This window comes from Oryzias latipes, chromosome 23 (assembly GCF_053564925.1).
Source record: "Oryzias latipes strain Hd-rR chromosome 23, Olatipes_Hd-rR_3.1".
NCBI classification, from domain to species: domain Eukaryota; kingdom Metazoa; phylum Chordata; class Actinopteri; order Beloniformes; family Adrianichthyidae; genus Oryzias; species Oryzias latipes.
The window spans coordinates 23,443,795-23,464,005 of record NC_136259.1 but is presented as its reverse complement, the minus strand read 5'-3'; the positions used below and the strand labels follow the sequence as shown (position 1 = coordinate 23,464,005).

General features: G+C 40.7%; 1 protein-coding gene across 3 annotated transcripts in view; it reads right to left on the bottom strand.

Moving 5' to 3' along the window:
* The window catches only part of rassf3 (Ras association domain family member 3), a 58,536-nt gene that overhangs the window by 10,515 nt on the left and 27,810 nt on the right, over positions 1–20,211 (bottom strand). The window contains exon 1 of one of the 3 annotated variants that reach the window (XM_023952373.2): positions 16,347–17,973. The exons of the other annotated variants lie outside the window; for them this stretch is intronic. Within the exon in view, the coding sequence (XP_023808141.1) occupies positions 16,347–16,469 (123 nt within the window). The 5' untranslated portion in view covers positions 16,470–17,973. Of the gene's footprint in view, positions 1–16,346; positions 17,974–20,211 lie in introns of those variants that run through there. 3 annotated transcript variants of the gene reach the window in all.

The following is a 20,211-nucleotide window of genomic DNA, read 5'->3' as shown; positions in this document are numbered from 1 at the left end:
AAAGACGACTAACGGAGGAATCAATCTTCTGTGACCAAAGGAAGACATCTCAACTGCTCAGGTGTCAAACTTCAGCCCCCGAGGGTCCATGTCTGACAGGTTTTTCAACTAACCCGTCATTCTTATTGACAAAACACACCAGGTCCAGGTAATCAGGAGAACTAAGGCAGGCTTCTTACCTCAGGACCTTGAGTCCGACGACACCTCTGACTTAGAAGATGTTGTGAACCTTTGCTTAAAGCTTCTACCGACCGACACAAACCACTTTGACCATTAACCACCTTTACACCTTTTTACACAGAGACTGCTAAACACTAAACTCTGACTAAATGAGAGTACCCAGAATTTTGCAAAGTCATCAGAAAATCTTCATCCGGATAACGGTCCATAATGTGATTTTATTTTTTAACGGAACTACGATTGTACAGAATGACAATTATAAGATCCGTAGATTGTCAGGTTTCCATTACTATCCAAAAAATACGTACTTTTGTCGTTTTCTTTAAAGTTACTAAACCCCCTGTTTGTAAAGGACCTGATATGCAGGAATGAAGACCCCTTCAGCAAGCAGAGTTCAAACCCTCAACTTCTCCTGAGCTTACATGGTGCCGCTCCGGCCTGCATCTATCCAGAGGCTTCAGAGTCGCAGGAACCCTTATATGGAGAACAAACGGCGAGCTGGAGGAGCGTGGCAGCAGGAACACACAGACACTGGTTAATGGTCCATTTAGAGGTTTACAGTTCAGAGCGGACAGGAATGCCGCCATGGCAGAGAGCGTGTGTAAACACATGATCCCAATCCAACGTTTAATCCACTTCTGACATATTTTTGCTTCCTTTGAAAAGTGACAAACCGATCCGAAAAAAGGTAAGAAAAAAATGCTTTGGAAACAAATGACAACTCTAAAAACTGACTTTTCAATTGATGAAGGTGAAAAATAAATATTGTTTTTTAAAAAGGAAGTTTTTCATTTTTGACTAATGCAAGAACTGATCGCAAATGTAGGAGAAAACACTTGCGCGTAACATTCCAAACCGCTCCAATAAAAGTTTCACGTTTTCAGATTTAAACTAATTTTCTTTTTGTTTCAGTTTAACAAAAATTATTTAACATGTTTTTAATTCAACAAACTCGTATAAAGTGTGATAAATAAGAGCAGATGGGTAAAAATAAGATTAAATGGATCTGGAATTGATCTTTATTTGTAAAAATTTGTATTAATCAATAGAATCAAATAGTGTTTTTTCCTTTAAAGTATTTTTTTTGCTTTTAGTTTATATCAGTTATGGAAAAAATGTATTTGTCATACAACAGGTTTGGATTGAAATGTGAAAAATGTAAATACGAAATTGATTAATCAATTTGTAAAGTTGTGAATGAAATTATTACTGGTAGTGTATTTTAGAAGTGATATTTAAGTATTTAACACATTTAAGTTCAGTCAGTCAGTTAATAAAATATCAGAAAAGTTTTTATTTTCATAATGTCACTTGAACCCAAAATCATCAAAGATGCCATAGTTAAAGTGTTTATGTACGCAGACAGAAGCTAATCTCATTAAATGTATATATATTTTTAAACAAAGTCTTAAATAATGTCGATGAAAACTTTCATTTATCTGGAGCGGTGAAGACACTCGGATCATGAAACATCCCGTTAATAATCTGAAGCCGCAGTCGGTCAGATGAGTCGAATCTTATCAGCAGGAAGTGAAATCTGCAGGAGATTACCCAGCAGTCCACAGGCGGACGAACGTGCAAGCGTTAAACTATCTGCTTCAAGGGATGAAAAAGACAGAGCAAAGAAGAGCCACAACACTGATGCCATGATCTTTTTTTAGAGCCGACTCAATCCTGCAGCTGCAAGTGGAAGATCAACACAATTTATGTGGCAGAGACCAAATAAAAAGTTTTAAAACGGCAGAAAAACACATGAAGGCTGAAATGATTGAACTTAGTAGTTCATTCAGTTTTGAGTTACTTACATATTTAAATAATAAATAAATAATAAATTAAAAGCTTAAATATTTGTTTAAGATAAGGGATTTCATTCTGAAAGATAAATAAATAAATATATAAAACTTCACAATGACTGAACTGAGCCGTCTGAATCCCACGAAGCTCCTGATTGGGAGTTTGATCAAAATTTATGGTTTCCTTTGTTTTCTTATGACTTCCTATTTTCTTCGCCTTCTTTTCTTGATGTAAACCTGATTTATTGGGGTCAGAATGATAAACAAAAGAGACTTCCTAAAGGGTTTTATGATGGAAAACAAAGCTTGATGAAGGAGTGCACAGGTCTGGACAGGTGAGGCGTCAGACAAAGCAGGAACATGTTCTGGTGCAGTAATGACGACAAACGCTGATTTTATGATCAGGATAAAACATTGGGCGCTCCGTTTCAGCTTTAGAGACGCTTTTCTTCACCAAAGCATCCTTAATCTCTGTGTTGAGCTGTTACCGAGACGAAATAGAAACAGACCATGAAACAGGAGAAGAAGATCATACTTCACCTCCACTCAGACAGAGGGAAGATGAATTTGACCGTGAAATTTGACGTTAAAGGCCCGTTCACACCGGGACGAATTTCTTTTAACGCCTCGTGAGTAAACAAAGGGCACCAATGAGAGTGTGCACACCGACGCGAAAAAACGCCACGCGTCAAAGCGTCAAAAAAAAAAAAACGCCTCGGGTTCGTTTTTTTTTTTTTGACGCCTCGTGTCGAAATCTATTCGACCAATGAGAATGGCGCTTTTGCACACGTGTCTGGAGCTTCTGAAGTCACAGTAAAACACAACTTGGGGGCGCTCAAACACAAAACTGCCTTGCTGAGCACACATACCAGTGAAGAAGATAGACGGCGAGTAGCGTCTACACTGCCGCGAAGAAATAATGACGGACATTCTAAAATATCCCCGAACCAAGCACCAGTTGGAGCTACTGGTGCTTGAAATATTCATGTTTTCTTTGTATTATTCTGACAAGCGCGTAAATACTTGCTCTCTTCTTCTGAGTGAAAAAATATTCGCTGGCGAATAACGCCTGGCGAATATTCGTCCCGGTGTGTACGGGCCTTTAGTCTGAAAACGTGAGCTTTGTTTTCCTTTAGCACACACCTGCATCCATGTGGAGCTCTGTCATGCGATTTTTTACGTAAACAAATGAGGTCAGAGACCCTTTGTCACAGAAACGGGGTCATTCCACTCAAGTTATTTTTTTAAGTAGTGTTTGAAAAGTCTCTTCAGTAAAACAGCCGCTGAAACTCAAATTTACTGAACTTCTCATCCATTAATGGAGTTTCAAACGGCGCTCTCAGGAACAAACATGCAAAAAAAAAAAAAAGAAATCTAAAGGGAAAAGAAATCATGTAGTTCCAATATTTGTCCATTGGGGGCGATATTGCCAGGACAAGAAAGTTAAGAAACCCGTCTTGCTTGACCTCAGTGGAGGAAATTTCCCCCCAGACATTCTGTTTCTGAAAAAGATATGTAAATTCTAGACAAAACATCAGAAAGAAGTGGAGTAAATTAGCTTTCCTGCTAAAATAGTCCCAGAAACTAAAATAAAGACATTTTTATACCTTTTTGTGGTTTTGTTAGCTGTCGCACTGGATTCTCAGGGACCAACTAAAGAAGCACTGAGACAAGGACGACTAACAGAGGAACCAAACAGGTTCTGACCAAAGGAGGACACTGAACGCACCTTAACACTTTAACACTGGAGCTTTAGCTCCAGTCTACATTCTTTCGCGTATCTTAACTCTTCAACTGTTTACGTGATTAGCATAATTCCAGTGGATTCTGAAGCGGAGAAAGGCAGCTTTGAGCCCCTTTGCAACACTTTACGTTAGTAATCTGTTGCACATCAGTGCAAAGCTGATATGAAAACCCGATTTACTTCATGTCAGAATCAGTTATTTCACGTTGATCACGTAAAAGAGTTACAGTATGTCAAGTAGTGTTATCTGGGTGTCGCCATGGACAGTAAGCAACACGCGCTCATTGAACAACTATAACTCTACAACCGTCAACGCCATTTACTTAATTTCTACTAATTCTGAACAAAGTGCTGCATATCAACACAAAGCTACTTTCTACGCTTCAGAATCTGTTGGAATTCTGTTAATTGGGTAAACGGTTGAAGAGAGGAGTTAGAAAAACGTCAACACCAGGGCTCAAAGTCTGATGTTAAAGGGTTAAACTGCTCAGGATTTAGACCACAGGTGAAATCTCCTACATGGGTCCTGCATGTTTTCACAATAAGCTGCTACTGTAGCTTCTTATTGACAAAACACACCTGATCCAGGTGATCAGCAGCAGATAAGGGAGGTTCCCTGAAAAACCGGCAGGATGCCAGTCCTCAAGACCTGGAGTGAAAGTCGTGTCACACAGCCACCATCTACATTTTTTGCTTTTTCCACGTATGAAATTTCAGTCTATCGTGATACATGCGTGATAAATGTAATTCACAAGATGCGTATGCAAATTTGTGGCTTTTCACGACCGTTTTCACGCATGTACCACCGATGTAACTTTTACGTCACGTATATGGTGCACTTATCATATACAAATTACATAACTGACCCACGAATCACTAATGAATTGAAAATAAAAAGCGCAACAATCTTATGTTCGACGTTAATTTACGTGTTCTTTGCGTCGTTTATTTGTATTTCTTCCATTGTTTCGACGCGGTTCATTTGTGATATATCTCTGAAAATTTCACGTAAAGAACCACAACTGTAATGTATGACCCATTCTCATCTGTTAACATGTGCAAAATGTACCTAGTGGTTGTGTGACACGGCCTTTAGAAGACGGCCTTTTGTGTCGGAAGATGTCCTACAAAAACGACTTTCACCATCAATTTCGTCTACGATACAATGCAGTCGGTTGTAGGAAGTTCTGTAGAACTTTTCCAAAGATGTTTCTGGAGAGTTTTAGGAAAAACGCTTCAGAATTCTGTGTATATTTATGGTTTTGTTTGTAAAAGAGTCCAACACCTCAATGTGATCAACCACTAAGATGCACATAAATCATTAATAAATATAAATAACTCCATTTATTCATAAAAATGCTAAAAGCTGAAGTTTATATGAAAACTTTCCTTCTTTCAAACCATTTTGTTATTTTCCAAACATGGTCAACCTCTGCTGCCCCCCCCTTGTCAGAGTGACTTCCTGCTGAGTCCGCGGGGGGAAGTGGAGACGGGCCACACCTTTCCTCCTGACATTCCTGAACCGACCCATGAAGCACGTGCAGAGAACTTTAGAGGGTTCACACCTTTCCTTCAGCACCGTACCAACAAAAAGGAGGTTCCACAGCTGACATCCAGAGACGCACAAACATGAACTTCTGTCTCTTCATGTCAAGAAAACACAAAAAGACTCAGCGAGGCAGAACTCGGATCCAATAAGAGCTTATCAAAACCGCAAATCCTGTTTCTTTTCAAGCAATTTCATCTACCACTTTTCCAGAAAACGACTTTTCTGTTTGTTTTTTGTTCAGCCTTTATTATTTTACTGCTGAAAGCTCCACCTTTGCCAAGTTTAAATCAAATTTATATGAAAACAAAAAAAAGTTATATGCCAAAGATTTATACCGTAATCCAAAACAGAAGACGTGACTTGAGAAAACAAGCAAAGTTCCTTTATGAACAGACAATAACAGCTGAAGATCAGCTTTTTCTGAACGTTGTAGACAGAAACTCACAGAAAACTTTCCTACAACCATGATAGAAATGTCTTAAAATATTAATAATAAAGTATTTTGTGATCAAATTTGTAAATATTCACTTAAAAATACATTTTTATTCATTCCAATCAGTGTCGTAGGTGAATTATTTTTCTAAACAGCTGTTCTAAACTTTATCAGTAATAAGTCTAAATACATTTTAAGCAGCTTTTTAAAGGCCGTCATGTCTAAATCTAACATGAAGAGTACAAGCAAAAACAGATCAGGATTTTTCTTTCCCTGGTACACAGAGTTAGGTTATTTTTGAGCATTTATGAATTCAATATATAACTTAAAAGAAACGTTTTATACTCCTATTCATTGAATTCTGTCACAAAGGTCTCTTGAGAAGTACATGGGAAACAAATTAAAGGTTAGAAATGTAAGCAGAGAAGAGCTGCTGACTAAAGTTTGCTGTTACAGACTAAACGGACCACGTGAAAACGAGAAACCGCCTCCAACACCACTGAGGTGGACCACAGACGGGACCGAATCCCCGTCAGCACGAGCAGACAGGAAGATCCGATCCAGTTCAGCTGTGGAAGGAAACCACAGCAGGTCTGAAGGTAGAGGCCACCAGAGACGAAGGCGTCTGCATCCATGAAGAAGAAGAAGAAGAGAAGCTGGGACTGAAGAAAGGGGAAGAAAGATGAGGAAGGAAGAGAAGCCTCAGGGAGGAGTGGAACTGTCGCAGATTGAATCCCTCATCTTATAAATCTCACTCCGATCATCTTCTGATCTATTTTCAAAGCATTCCCAACGGTGGTTTTGCCTTTTTGTTGGTCAAAATTAAAAAGCCTGTGTCGTGGCTTTATTTGGACATAGTTTCTGCAGAGCGGCAGAAGTTCATGGACGGGACCAGTGGTGTGGAGCATCCCCACCCCCCTTCCCCTTTCTGCTGCCCTGTTAAAGTTTGAAGAATTTTGAAGGCCTCTTTAAGAAAACAATTAAAATCAGATTTAAGACGGTTTGTACAAAGAAAAGGAAACAAACAGTCTTCTGTGTCTTGCTCTACACATGCGATTCGATCGTCATGATCCTCATTGTTTCAAGTTTTTCAAGCCCGTTTGAACCACCATTAGCTATGCCTACTTTCAAACCACTTCTCCGTGAATTTGGGTTTTCCTGCAACAATGAGCATTACCTAAATAGCTAGCTAAGGTTAAACAATCTAAAAGTTCATGACCTTATGACTGTATGCATCACTGGGCATTCTGACCCCTCCCCCCCCCCCCCCCCCGTATTCCAAACAGGAAGTACCTGCTGGCTCCAAGAAGACTTCTATAGAGAAATAAACTGCTGTTACTCATTTTATTGGAACAGAACAACCATTTTTACTCCGATAGCTTTTTTTAAACATGTTTTTGATAATCCTCACTTTTTTTTCTCCATGATATTTTTTCTTTATCACAAGTTATAAAAGTTGCAAACTGCCCAACCAGATCAGATGCCTCAGTAAAAAGCAGGAGGTGCCCGATAGCCTCCACATCCCACGTTTGATTGACAGCATCTCCTGAGCCGCTTTCAGTAGAAAGGGCGTGGACTTCTAGCAAGCTTTCTCATCATTGGCCACCCAGCATGTTTTTTACGTCACAAATACAGTCTCTTTCAAATGGCAATTCATCATCTGCTCCTGATTCACAGCGATTTAACTAAAGAAATACTCCATTTTAATCTTAATTTTCTTCATACACGTTTTCCCTCATCAGAAAAATGCCACAATAACATGTTAAAAACACCATTTTCATCGCAGTGGGCCTTTAAAGCAAAATATCCTGGTGTTATTGTGGTTTTTAACAGTCAGGAACAGCGTTTGGCTTCAAACTAAACCACAGCGGAGTTCAGGGTCAGCAGCGTGTGATCAGACAGGAACCAGGCATGAGGGAGATTATGAAAGGTTAAGATAAGGCCTAAACGGTGAGTGATCCAACAAACTCCACAGCTTCTCCTCCCATGCTCTGAGTAACTTTAAGACTAAAAACTTCATGACAAGATCATTTTAGCCACAAAAATGAGTAACTATAAAACAATTTTAGCATCAGAAGATCCAAAAGGATTCTCTAAATATGAATTATTTGGTTTATTGAGGCTTGACTTGAATAACGAAAGCTGTTGAGAATAACAGACCTTCTGATGTTCAGCCTGAAGCATTAATTCCACATGATGAAGTGTTTAGAACTTCAGGGTTGAACTATTAAATCATTTCTATCTTTTGCTGAACAAACGGAACAAGAGTCCAGACTTTACATCAGTGTTTGACTTTTTGGAGCCTCAAAAATCCCGGCTGACGCCGCGTTTCACAGCATCCACAGAGTCTTGAGAGGCAGCAGGACCTCCTCTCTGATGGCCTGAATCCATGGGAGTGTCGGGACGAAAAAGTTCCCTCCCACATCCTGATAAACACAAGGCTGTCCTTTGGTGCTCGTTCTTGACCCAGTTCAGGTCAGAGGAGAAGAACCAACAACCCGAGCGGGGTGGGCTCACAGCTGGATCAGTAAGATCACGAGTGGAAGAGGGCAAACATCTACATGTTGGGTTAGCCGTTCCAGCATCGGCCCTTTTTCATATTTGTTCTTCTTTATCAGACTAGTATCGGGCAGGTTGATGGAGAAACCGGTTCTGCCGCACGATGTTGACCCAGCCGGTCAACACCTTCACCAACCTTTAGCTGCTGGTTTTCTGACTACAAGCACCTCGTTTCTGCTCGTCTTTTCCTCCGTTGACCTCGGAAACGTGGAGCTGTCTTTTTGGTAGTCAACAGAACCCAGTTTCTGACTTCAGAAGAAAGAGTTGGGTTACACGGGAGGTATCAGACGAACATCAGCTGCTGCTGCTCTGGCACAAAGACCACAATGAGGCTTTGACAGGAAGGTGTGTCTGAACTGATGGAGCCACAGCAGCTTCACTGGAAAACCCCTGAGATCAAACACACCCCCCTCACAAAGCATCCAAAAACACAGAGGAGTTTTCAGCAGCAGGGAGAAGAACCTTAATGCTCGTAACTCTCATAAATCTCTTTCAGAAGTGGGAGAACCTGCTCATGACACACAGGATGATGGGATATGGGACACGTCTGCATACCGTCTTAATTTGCTTCTAGTGCACGTCTGAACACAATGAGAATCTATTCACCAAAGAACAAAACAGACTTAAAACGGAGACAGAGTCTGGAGCAGCTCATAAAGGAAACCGCCCAGTTTTGTACGATGGGATTTAGTAGCAGTATTTTCACAAGTGGGCGGAGTCACAGTAACAGCGCTGCACGGTGTGCCGGTACCGGTCCGTGGGTCTTTTGGTACCGGGCCGCACAGAAAGAGCAAATAACTTGCATTACTTCCGTTTTATTCATTTCAGAATCTGACAGATGTTTTACTTTGAAAAACTGCCCGATTCTCTTTTTCATCCGTCTGTCACTCTTGACGCAGGCCAAGGCGCTCTTCTTGGTCACGTGATAAGTTACCGCTAAAATAAAACGCAGGAGCTAGCAAAATGAGTAAAAAACAAACGTCTTTGGAAAGTTTCCTTGCCAGGAGGAAAAGGCCCAGCCAGGAGACAGAAGAGCAGCCTTCCACTTCTAAAAAAAAAGAAAGCTACATTTAATAGACAGTACTTCTTTTTTGCACCATGAGTGTGGGAAGGTGAGAGGATGATGACACCTGTGCGATGGACAATGATATGCCTTTCAAAATAAAAGCTCTCGTCATGTCTCCGTTACTCCTTCATCGTAGCGTTGCTACAATAATCGTCTGCCACATCTTCCAGACCGGTCCATGAAAACGTTGACGTCATACCGGTCTGTGGAGTTAAAAAGGTTGGGGACCACTGACGTATGACACACATGCTCCGAGTTGCCAACCCCTGCTTTAAAACAAACAAAACCCCCGTTTATAGCTGGGAACGCCCCTACAGGTCATGAGAACTAAAGACAAAGGCTTTTGTTTGACTGAAAACTAAAGAAAAATCATCCCTTGCATCTTCGTCACATGCACCCGTATAGGTGCTGTGGGTTTTTGGGTCGAGCGGTTCCGTGGATGGTCGTAGAGAGGGGGCAGCCGCATCTTAACCTCCTGATACCTACTGATGCAAATATGCATCAAACCACCTTACTTTAATACAAGTAATTTGTTTTTTCATAGCTGGAAAAAAAAATCTGGTGTCAAGGGGGTAAGGGGAGCACAGGTGTGTCTTGCAGTTCTCTTGAGGCTGGTACAGCCACCTTAACAGGCGTAATAACAAAGAAACGTCCCATTGCCGTGCGTTTAGTGGGAGTATTGTCAAGTATTTCATGTAAGTTGCGCACACTTACGTCGTACAGATAATGCTTTTATATGGAGTCCTTACACCACACACGTGCGAGTACTGGCTCCTTACTGACTGCCCATTATACGTGAGCGCCTGTGGGATGTCAGAACAAATAACACTCATTTTGTAACAGTCAGTCTTACCGTCTCACCTACTTTACCCTTACTTCCCCTTGCGTGTTGTATAACTTTTTGCTACAGCCTGTCACCAGCAGCATGCGTTTAGAAAAGATTTTGCATGAACAATTTCTGGCTGTCCACGTGGTCGACGACCTTGATAATCTGTGCGGGCCACCGGCGTGCACCGGACAGGTTAAACCATTTTTCACCTACAGACAGCCCGTATTCAGTTTGGGTTTTAGGTGTACCAACTACCGTAAAATTACAAGCTAACCAAAGTATTTCATACTTGAAACTTGCTCCTATGCACCTTAATGTTGCCCTCCTTTTACTCCTAACCTCCTACACCTCCTTTCTGGAGATTGAATGCCTCCCTTTGAGATAAAAAAGGCTTAAACTGTATTATTTATTGGGGAGATTTCCACATAAGAGAATGACCATCATAGAAAAGTATGTTGGTTTACGTGGGGCAAAAAATAGTTTTTGTTGAAGCACGGGGGTGGCTGCATCATGCTGTGGAGTTCCTCTGCTTCAAGAAAATGACACAAAGTAAATGTTATTTTTCTATTTTATAAACAATATAATTTAAAAGGAAAGAGAAAAAAAAAGCTCCATTTAAAAATTTAAGGATCTGAAATTGTTTTTTACCTAATTAAGCTTAATTAGGTTTAACATGTGAGGCTCAGAATAGAAAGTTTGTTTCCTCTGACCTGAACTCAACCACAGAAAGATTCTCCCACTGAGAACGATGTTATTCCACGTTCATTCACCTTCAGAACACCAACTGAAGACCTGCTTGGTCTCTTATCCCCAGCAGATTCACTTTCTGCGCTGCTTCAAACAGCTGTGGTTTGGAAATAAAACAAAGCGCTACCAGATGAGGGTCACAGCGGTGACGACTGCAGCTCTGAGGCGGCGCCAGAGATCGCCTGGTTCCCAGCATACAACAGAAAACCCACTTCAACCTCTGGACAGTCACTTCTCACAGTTTGACCGTCCATGTGCTCCAAAACACAGGATTATCCTCGTGAGCTTGTAAGACGCCGCCGAGCTAACCGTCCATTTCTACAGGCGGAAAGGTCGTGACAGAATGCTCCACCACCTGTTCACGCCGTCTGGACAACAGCCGCTGCAGCTGGGGGTGTGGACCCCCACCCCACTGCCAAAGAGCTGCTATAGCTAGCTGAGACAACCCGGTACTGCTGGATTACAGCTGATGGTTATTTATAAAGCCTATCAATCTGGTTATGAGGCCCAACAATCCAGACATGACTTAACCCTCAATCAAAAAAAAGAAATGTATTAACTGACTTATTCAGATAGTTTGGATGGAATTATGCATCAATTTATTCCTCATATGATTTATTTAAGTGTATTTTGTTTTCACAAACAAGGTCACTTTGAATTACATTAAGTGTTTTTGTGTATATTATGTCTTTCATTGAGTCTAAAACCTAAAGATGCCACAGCTATAAAGCATTATCACTTTTCTGTTTGGTGGTTTCAAATCTATCAAACCTGCTGCTTCTTCTGAGATCGGACACGTTGTCTGCGTGGTTCCTTCCACCTCCCCGTCTGACTTGTGAGTTTAGCTCCACAGACAGTTTGATTCTGAAGCGGACGCCTGGATCTGAGGCAGCAGAGTCCAGCAGCTGTGGGATTTCAACCACACGCTGCAGATCCAAATGTGATCCTGGAATCTAGTTTTTGTTGTCATCCTTGTGAAAACGTGATGGAAGCCAGTTGTGTTTAGTTGTTGCCGTCAATTCTGCAGTCAAATAACAGATCATTGCTTTGGTCGACTGATCTACTTTTAGGTTAAGTTGGAAACATCTGAGCAGCCTTTTATCAAGCTTGTGTGTCTCTATGCTTTCTCCACCACTGGAGAAAGCATGATTCCTTTGTTGCACCACGTTGGGGCTAAGAGGGGCTGTAAGCTAGCGGGAGTGTATGTAAACAGATGGATGATAGGTAGTGGGGGCAGGTTTACTCTCCAGTATCGCTTACAACTCAGATGAATTTCTAATGTACTACTGTACCTCTGCAGAAAGTTTTTTTTCTCTTTTTGGCAAAAAATGTCATAATCATAAATAAAAACATTGGAAACGCAATGAAAATAGATACAAATACGATCAGAGTGGGACTTTACGAGCTGGGAGTGAAGGTGAAAGACGGTTCGGCAGTGAGGGACAGAAAAAGAAGATAAAATCTGCTGTTATGGTCGTCAGTCTGTCTACCCAGAGTCCTTGTAGATAAGAACCTCCAAGGTAACTTTCATGGAAATTCTAACTAAAAATTACAAAGCCGCATCAGGAAACAAAAGGAGCTCGTGTTGATTTTACAGTTGTGTTTTCAAAACAGCTAAAAGGTGGAGGCAGCAACCAGGAAACAGGAGACTGGTCTGACAGGAAGCAGGAATGGATTCAGGGGGATCTGGGAAAGCTCAATAAACAAATCTATCCCCCTACAAAGTTCAGTCCTCTTCAGCTCGTTTGAAAGCCAAACCCAAATTTACGGAGAGCTCTTTAAGCAGGTGGAGGAATCACTGCCTCCTGCCAGAGAGGAGCTTCAGCCATGAATCTGAGCAAGTGGCGGACACCGCAGAGACATCATAAGCAGATTTATGGGAATTTACCACAGAGGGGCTGCCGTCACGTACGATTAATGGAAAGAGGCATGCTGGGATTATTGCTTTACGCCTTTTTATGAAAGCTCAGCAGAAACAGAGGTGAACAGGAGCAGGTTTTTAGGCTGAATGAGTTTTAACCAATAAAGAAACTTTACTGACAAGTGTTTCCATGGTGACATTGTAAAAGAGCTGAGTCAGAGAACATTTTGCAGTCTATAAATGTCAACATGACGAAATCCAAAACATCTTGGTGATTTGGGAAGATGAAACGCGTTGATGTTTTTTCCATTTGCTGTGATTTTTGCTGCCCCCTTAGACGAACTACAGAGGTGCAGACAAAACAAGTCTTTTATTTTGAAATTTTCGCAGAATTAGCTTCCTCTCTGTATACACATATTTTCTGTGTGCTTGATCGTATTTTTATTTATCTACATGATATGAATTCTCGTTTGTGCTTAGCAGAGCAGTAGGGGGCGCTACTTCCAAATACTGGTCTGGAGAGTCTTTTATTCTGAAGATCAGACCAACTGCAAAACAACTGTGAGAACTGGACAAAGCGAGTGCGACGTCGCCCACTGAACCTGGTTTACTTTCAGCTCCAACTAAATGAAGTCGATTCATTTTTCCGATATGGAGACGGTGTCGTGTTGGAGCCAGACGTGGTCAGTGAGCAGTGGTTGGACGGGTTTCTTTAAATCAACATTTCTATGGCTACCACTCTGACCAATCAGGAGTGAGCTTCTTGGAAGGCCACTTTAAAACTGGCTACACGAAATCTGATACAAAACATTTAAGCTATGTGACCGGAACTTCTTTTTTCACCCTGCGGTTATCATGTTTTAATGCACACCCAGCAGCCAATCAGAATCGAGTATTCACCCGGACCATGGTATAATTCTGTATAAAGGTCTTTAGGATTTTAGCTTCTTGAAGCCAGCAGCTACTTCCTCTTTGGAACGCCAGGGGGGAGGGGTCACTCAGTCCAGGTCTCATATACAGACACAACCCAGATAAGAGCGAGAACTGAGAATAAATAAACTTCTCCATGTGTCAAAACAAACTACCTGATATCAGCATTTCAGACACGAACAGATCTACTTCATTCACTTCTATTTTTACATTTCATTAAAGCTTCTACAATGTTTTTTGCACACTGGTGTGTAACTGCGTGTGTTTTATGGACCACTCCCTCATCCCAGTTTGATAACAATACCATAAAAGATTAATTTTTCACAGATTTTTACTGGAGGTGACTACCATAAAACAGCAAGCAAAAGGAAAAGTCAGCAGATGGAGACCAGTGTTAGCTGGAGTTGAACAACCTCAGAGTTCTGGAAGAAAGTCTGGTTGATTCTTCTTTGGTTTATGACCAAAACATTTTTGTGATTCGACTCAGAGAAAAAGCAAACATAAAAATTAGGTCATTTTAGGCTGAAGGTCTCTTGAACTTCCTGGTTAATAGGAAGATTCATCCGCACGGGCAGAGCATGTCTTAAAAGACTCACTTCAATAAGAAATGTTCTTTTTCACATAATGGAGGACATAGATGATGTAACTCAAAACTGCATTTCTGACTATTTCTTTATTCAAATTGTCGTGAATCAGGAGGAGACAAATGAATAGTTTAAGGAAAGTTCATGGAAGACAAAATATTTTTGTGAACGTAAGGCTTTCGGCCCCCGGACGTCACCTGAATCAAACGTGCTGCGTTCACTGACCCACTGGAGTATTGACAGAGAATGTTCAGTCCATACTGGATATTTTCCAGGCAATTAGTTTGATGCTCTCAAAGCTTCTGAATGAAAAGTCTGGAGACGTCTCAGAGTCAAAACACAAACTCGACTGCTTTCCACGGTCGGCTGGAGAGCGAGAAACCAGCAGCTGACATCCATGTACGAGAGGAGCTCCACCCCCTTTCAAACGCAGGCAGACGTGAAACCTCCAAGCAAACGTCACTCCAAAGGACATTGTGATTAAAGCCCAAAGTGAATTCATAAAAAAAAGAAGATTTCCAGCTGATCTGGACGAAGAGCAGCTTTTCCCGTCCACCCATGCCCACGTGTGCATGCTAGTCTGTGTTGGGGGCGGGGCTGTCCTCATGTGACACACTGGTCAGCGTGACATTTCCCCGACAGAAACGCCATTCTCTAAAAAGGTGGTGAAACGGCCCGAGGGCAGCTGGGACTGCGAGGCCCGGAGCAGCTCCTCCTCACTCAACCGGGCCCGTCCTTTGAAGTTCCTCACATTCTTCCTCCCTGTTTGCACTCCTCTTCATTAAACTTCATGTTTTAATGACAAACATCTTTCATTTAAAAAGTCAGGCTTTAACAAACTGCATGTCGATTAAAAAAAACAAAAACAAAAAACCTGAATTTCACCAGAAAACTTCCCTTTTTTCCCCTCAAACAAACAAGAAACCTGTTCTGCTTTGCAGCTGAATTTCTGGAGGAGTAAACAGACAAAACTCATTTATGCAAGAAAAACCCTTCCGCTGTTCAAATAAATTCTACTTAAAATGTTATTCTTGCTAATTACAATGAAAAAAACATCTTTTCCCCAATCTACATGAACTAATAATTGGCCAAATCTTGATTATAAGCATTGTTTTTAGATAAAAATAACAGAATCAGTAATAAATTCAATTAAGGAAAAAAATCTGTTTGATCTACGGGAATTGAGAAAACCTCAGACCAAAAAAACGCCAACTTTGTCTTCTTCTGGCGAGGAACCAGAACTTTACGGTGAGTTCCGGTGGTGGCGTTGGGATTCGCCACTCAAAGATGATTATAAATAAACGTCTAATCTCTGGAAAGCCACGCATTTCCCCGTCTCAAAGCAGTGCCACACATTCTGTCCCCTCCACGGCTGTAATTACTGCAGGCATGTGGGGAGACCGCCCCACAGCAGCCTGGACCCCACACCACATGCTGGCCCCCGTCAGGAGGCCTGGAGGCTCCTGGAGAAGGGCTGGGCTCCTGCATCCTGCAACATCTGAGAGTCCCTGACTCACAACAGATGGAGAATGAGAGGCCCAAAGGCACTGGGGCAGTCTCAGCACAGCAATCATTCATCGTCAATCCAGCTTTCAGTCGTTTTTAAGTCAAACTAAAAAACAAACTATTTTTTTTAAACTGTATAACTAAAGTTAAAAATATTTACAACTAAATTTGCCAGCAAGGTAAATTTATGCATTTTTATCCTCTTGAATGAATAATGTATTATTAGTGACACACATTAGATGTCAAATTTAGGGATTTTTGGACGTCTACACTTTTTATGTTAATATAAACAGTACATGTGATAGGGACGATTTAATTTAATAGACTGCAAATATATATAGAATCACAAGGCTTTTATGTTGATATTCTTTTTTAATTCTTTTTAATATTTTTGTGTTTCTTTAATTCTTTAAGGTATATTTTAATCCAAAACTATTAAATTTTTTAATAAAAATGTGCTTTATTTACTTCTCTTTTGGGGTTATTTTTCTAGTTACAGCGGGTGAAAACAATCTAAGCATTAAAGAGGTCACGAGCCTCCAGCCGCGTGCGTCTCCCGGCTTACCTTTCCCTCGGTGGCTTTTCCGGGGGGTTTTTTGAAGAAGGAGGTCCTGGCCGTGAAAAAGTACTCCTCGGAGTCCTCCTCCAAGCTACTGTAGCCGCTGCTCATCGTGCTGTTCCACGTCATTGGTCTGGAGAAGGTCACATCCAGCCGCCTATTCCTCACAAAAGCCTCCGGTGCCAACAGGCTCCCGGGGAGATTTCCTCCTTCCAGCCCGCTCGACCTTCTCCCTCCCGTGGCGCCCGTCGTCACTCCGCTGGCATGCCCAAAACTTAGTCAACGCTTTCGCCTCTCTTCTTCAGGTAAAAAATAATTTTAACCGGAAGTGTGTATCCGTCTCCAAGAAAAAAAACCGGATCCGTGAACTCGAAATAATTAGCAAATTAGCTAAAGAAAGTTGTAGAAATCCGCGTGAGCCCCAAGCCGCCAGACGCCTCTCCCGGTACTCTGTTCAATGACGGTGACAGGCTGCCAGCTAGAGTAAAGCCCCGCCCACTAAGGAAAAAAAAATTCTTTTTAACCAATCGGTGCCTTACAATTCTAATGTACCCGCCCAAGACAATTTGACAGCCAATCAAAGCCGTTTGGTCCATTTAAAACAACCACAGTTGATAAATGGATTGTTTCATAAATTTGAAGAACAATAATGGAGGCTTTACTTAATTAGAAGGAAATTGAGGGATTTTTTTTATTTAGCAGGTTTGTTTAAGTTGTATTTTTATATTCAAAGCAATACATAAATATTTAAACAATAGTTTAAAAATTTGGGGGGAGGGGGGACTTAACAAAATTGCAATCAATCAAAAATATAAAGTAAAACGTTATTTTTATATTTAAAAAAAAGACTAGATGTTTTACAGATTACACCACATTGGACTTATCCAAAGAAGATAAACAATAGTTATGAAATGAAAAGAAAAATAATATATGAATGGCACAAATTTTGTTCCATAAACATAGGCAGAAGCCGTGAAATCACCTAAATGGCACACAAAAATAAAGCAAAACTTTCCAGTTGAGTAAGCAATGAAAACAATTCAGTTTTTCTTTCAAACCAGTTTTTTCAGTTCACTTGAACTGAGCTTCTGATGAACTCCTTAATCAGCTCATAGTGACGCCCGACTTTCTGCTTGACTGAGCAATCACCTGTCAACTGCAAAAATCCCTCTTTTTACTCGGAAAAGACGACTGGTTATTCACGTTTAACAGGATTTTTAGGCCAAGAGGTTCGAAATACAACACCATCAGAGAGGGAACAGAGGCAAAATGACAAAAAAACAACAAAAAGTTTAATGAAAACAGCAGTTGTTAACCTTTACAGGTAAAATCACCAAAAACTTTGATGTAAATGATCAAAACTGGACTACAAATACAGAAGAAATTACCAAAGTGGTGTAGAACAGCTACCAATAGATGTAAAATGACAACAAAGTGCCTAAAATTATGTTAAGATGTAAAAATAGAGAAGAGAATTTTGAATGTTGGTTTCTTTAATGGTAAACTCCATTTGAAACACTGTTTTGATTACACATCACCAACAAATATGAAGTCACCCGCCTAAAACCAAAATTATATAGCAGATTTCTTCAGCTTGAGTCTAAAAACTTTCATTCCCCCAAAAAAAAAAAAAAAAAAACCTCAGATACGGTGAGATGTCAGTAAATAAGCAAACAGTTGTTTCTGTCTAATTACAAAAAGCGATTTAAGCTAACTGTTTGGGTGGATCCAAGCTTTTATTTCTAATTCAAAATATGCATCTTTAAAGGAGTCAGATCAACTTTTACATGATGGATGTTCAAAGAATTCCTGAGTCAAAGCCGCTGCAGCTGAAAGGTTTCTACTCATGGTGTTCTCGAAAGTTCAGTTTGCTCCTGCATTGTTCCTTTCAGCCAACCTGAGAAGCGGCCTGGAGCAAACGTCCTTTTTTAGAGCATTTCTGAGGGTTTTACCTTTGCTTTTCTGCTCAGGTGATCTCCCCCCCCAAACCCAGTCAGCAGACATCAAAAGACATCAGCCGTAAAGCCGCGACGCTTTCCTGGTGTCTAGATTCACAGGAGCGGTGTCACATGTTTGAGTCAGTGTGCGGTTGTGTAAACCTTCTGTCTGGACAATAAGAAGGTCTTAATCAAATGATCAGAAGCTGAAAGAAACTATTTATTAATCAATATGCAGCCAAGCTTTAAAAATATAAGAGAAATTTAACAAACTGGAGGGAAAAACAGCTCTTTCACCTTAGAAAAACTAGTTAACTAACAAAAAAAAGTCAAATTTGACTCTAAATACTTTTCTTTTAGTAAGACTAAAATGAGCAGAATGAAAAAAACGGTAAAAACCAAGACGCATCTCTTTGACTTCCTGTTTGAAGCCAGTTCAAAAGTAGAAATCAACAGCAGCCAAGCTTGATTATGCAGCTTTGCAAAATAAATTACAAGTCTGGTTTCAAAATTTAAAAAATCAATTTCTGTGGTTATTTTTAATATCCTTAGGAACTATAGTTTTTATATAGAAATGTTTTATTTTACATATGAGATCCAAACTCCACAAAAAAGTGTGGTTTAAAATATGATTGGAAGAGGAGGGTCATCAACTAAAAATCTAAAATGACTTTTTGATTTTCTGTGCATATTCCAGAAACCGCCTCACATAAATGACCATTTTTGAAAATCTTCTTTAAGACCAGGGTTTGGGCTTTGTATCTGAAAAACTGATTCCAGAAAACTTCAGACAAACAGGTAAGAACCCAACACGAGTTCCTGTCTTAAAGGTCTCTTTCATAAGGAGGAATGTGTGTGTGTGGGGGGGGGGTGAACATAGAGTAATGAGAAACAGAAGAAACTTCATTCAGATTCTCAATGTTGCTGTTCTTTTTCTTTTTTTTTCCTTCTTATAATGCATAAAATTAATTTGCTTTCTTTAATCTCCACGTAAGTTTGTATTCACACTAAGGTGAACTGTCCTAGAGAACGTTCACAAGGGGACAAGGGTTCACTTTCTTTGATCTAAAGAGTTCAGGTGAGTTCATCCAACTGGCTGGATGGATGGGGAGGTGGGTGGGTAGATGAATATATGAATGGATGGATAATTGGGCAGATGAATGGATATATGGTTGGATGTCCAGATAGATAGATGGACAAACAGACAGGTAAATGGGTGGACAGATGGGTGGTTGTGTGGATGGATGGACGGAAGAACAGGGGGATAGATGGATGGATATAAGAAGGATAGATGGACGGATGGATGGACGGAAGATGGATGGTCAGATAGATGGATATAGGAAGGATGGATGATGGATGGGTGGACAGACACATGGATGGACGAAGGGACAGATGGGTAGGTGGCCGGATGGATGGATAGAAAAATAGACTTTAGTCCTCAGGTGAGGAGAATCCTTAAAATTGCATCATGGGTACCTGGCAGGTCGTCTGGAAGAACGTCTGAACCACTCAAACAAATCAAAGCGCACTTTCCATGATAACGGACCCTGGTGGGAATCGATCCCGCCACCAGAAATTCAAACACAAAAGTCTTCTTAACCTGAAAGCTGTCGTCAAAGAACACATAGTTCTTTGTTCTGGTTGAAAACAAGGACGTTCAGGTTGTAAAGTTTGACATTTTCAACTGAATTCTCTTCATTTCAGTCTGAACTTTAAACTTTTATTTTTTTCCACAATAATAACAGGAAATCCATGTCTTTTCTAAAAACATTTTGAAAATAGGGTCGGTCAACTGCACATGTGTGAACAGGCTCCCGCTCGGCACATTGACGGTTTTTTACAACGAGCTTTGGGTTTATTACAACAGGAGGGTCTCCATAATTGGCTGCTGTCGTCATTTGGCTCCATAAAACCTACAGGCATGTTTTACATCA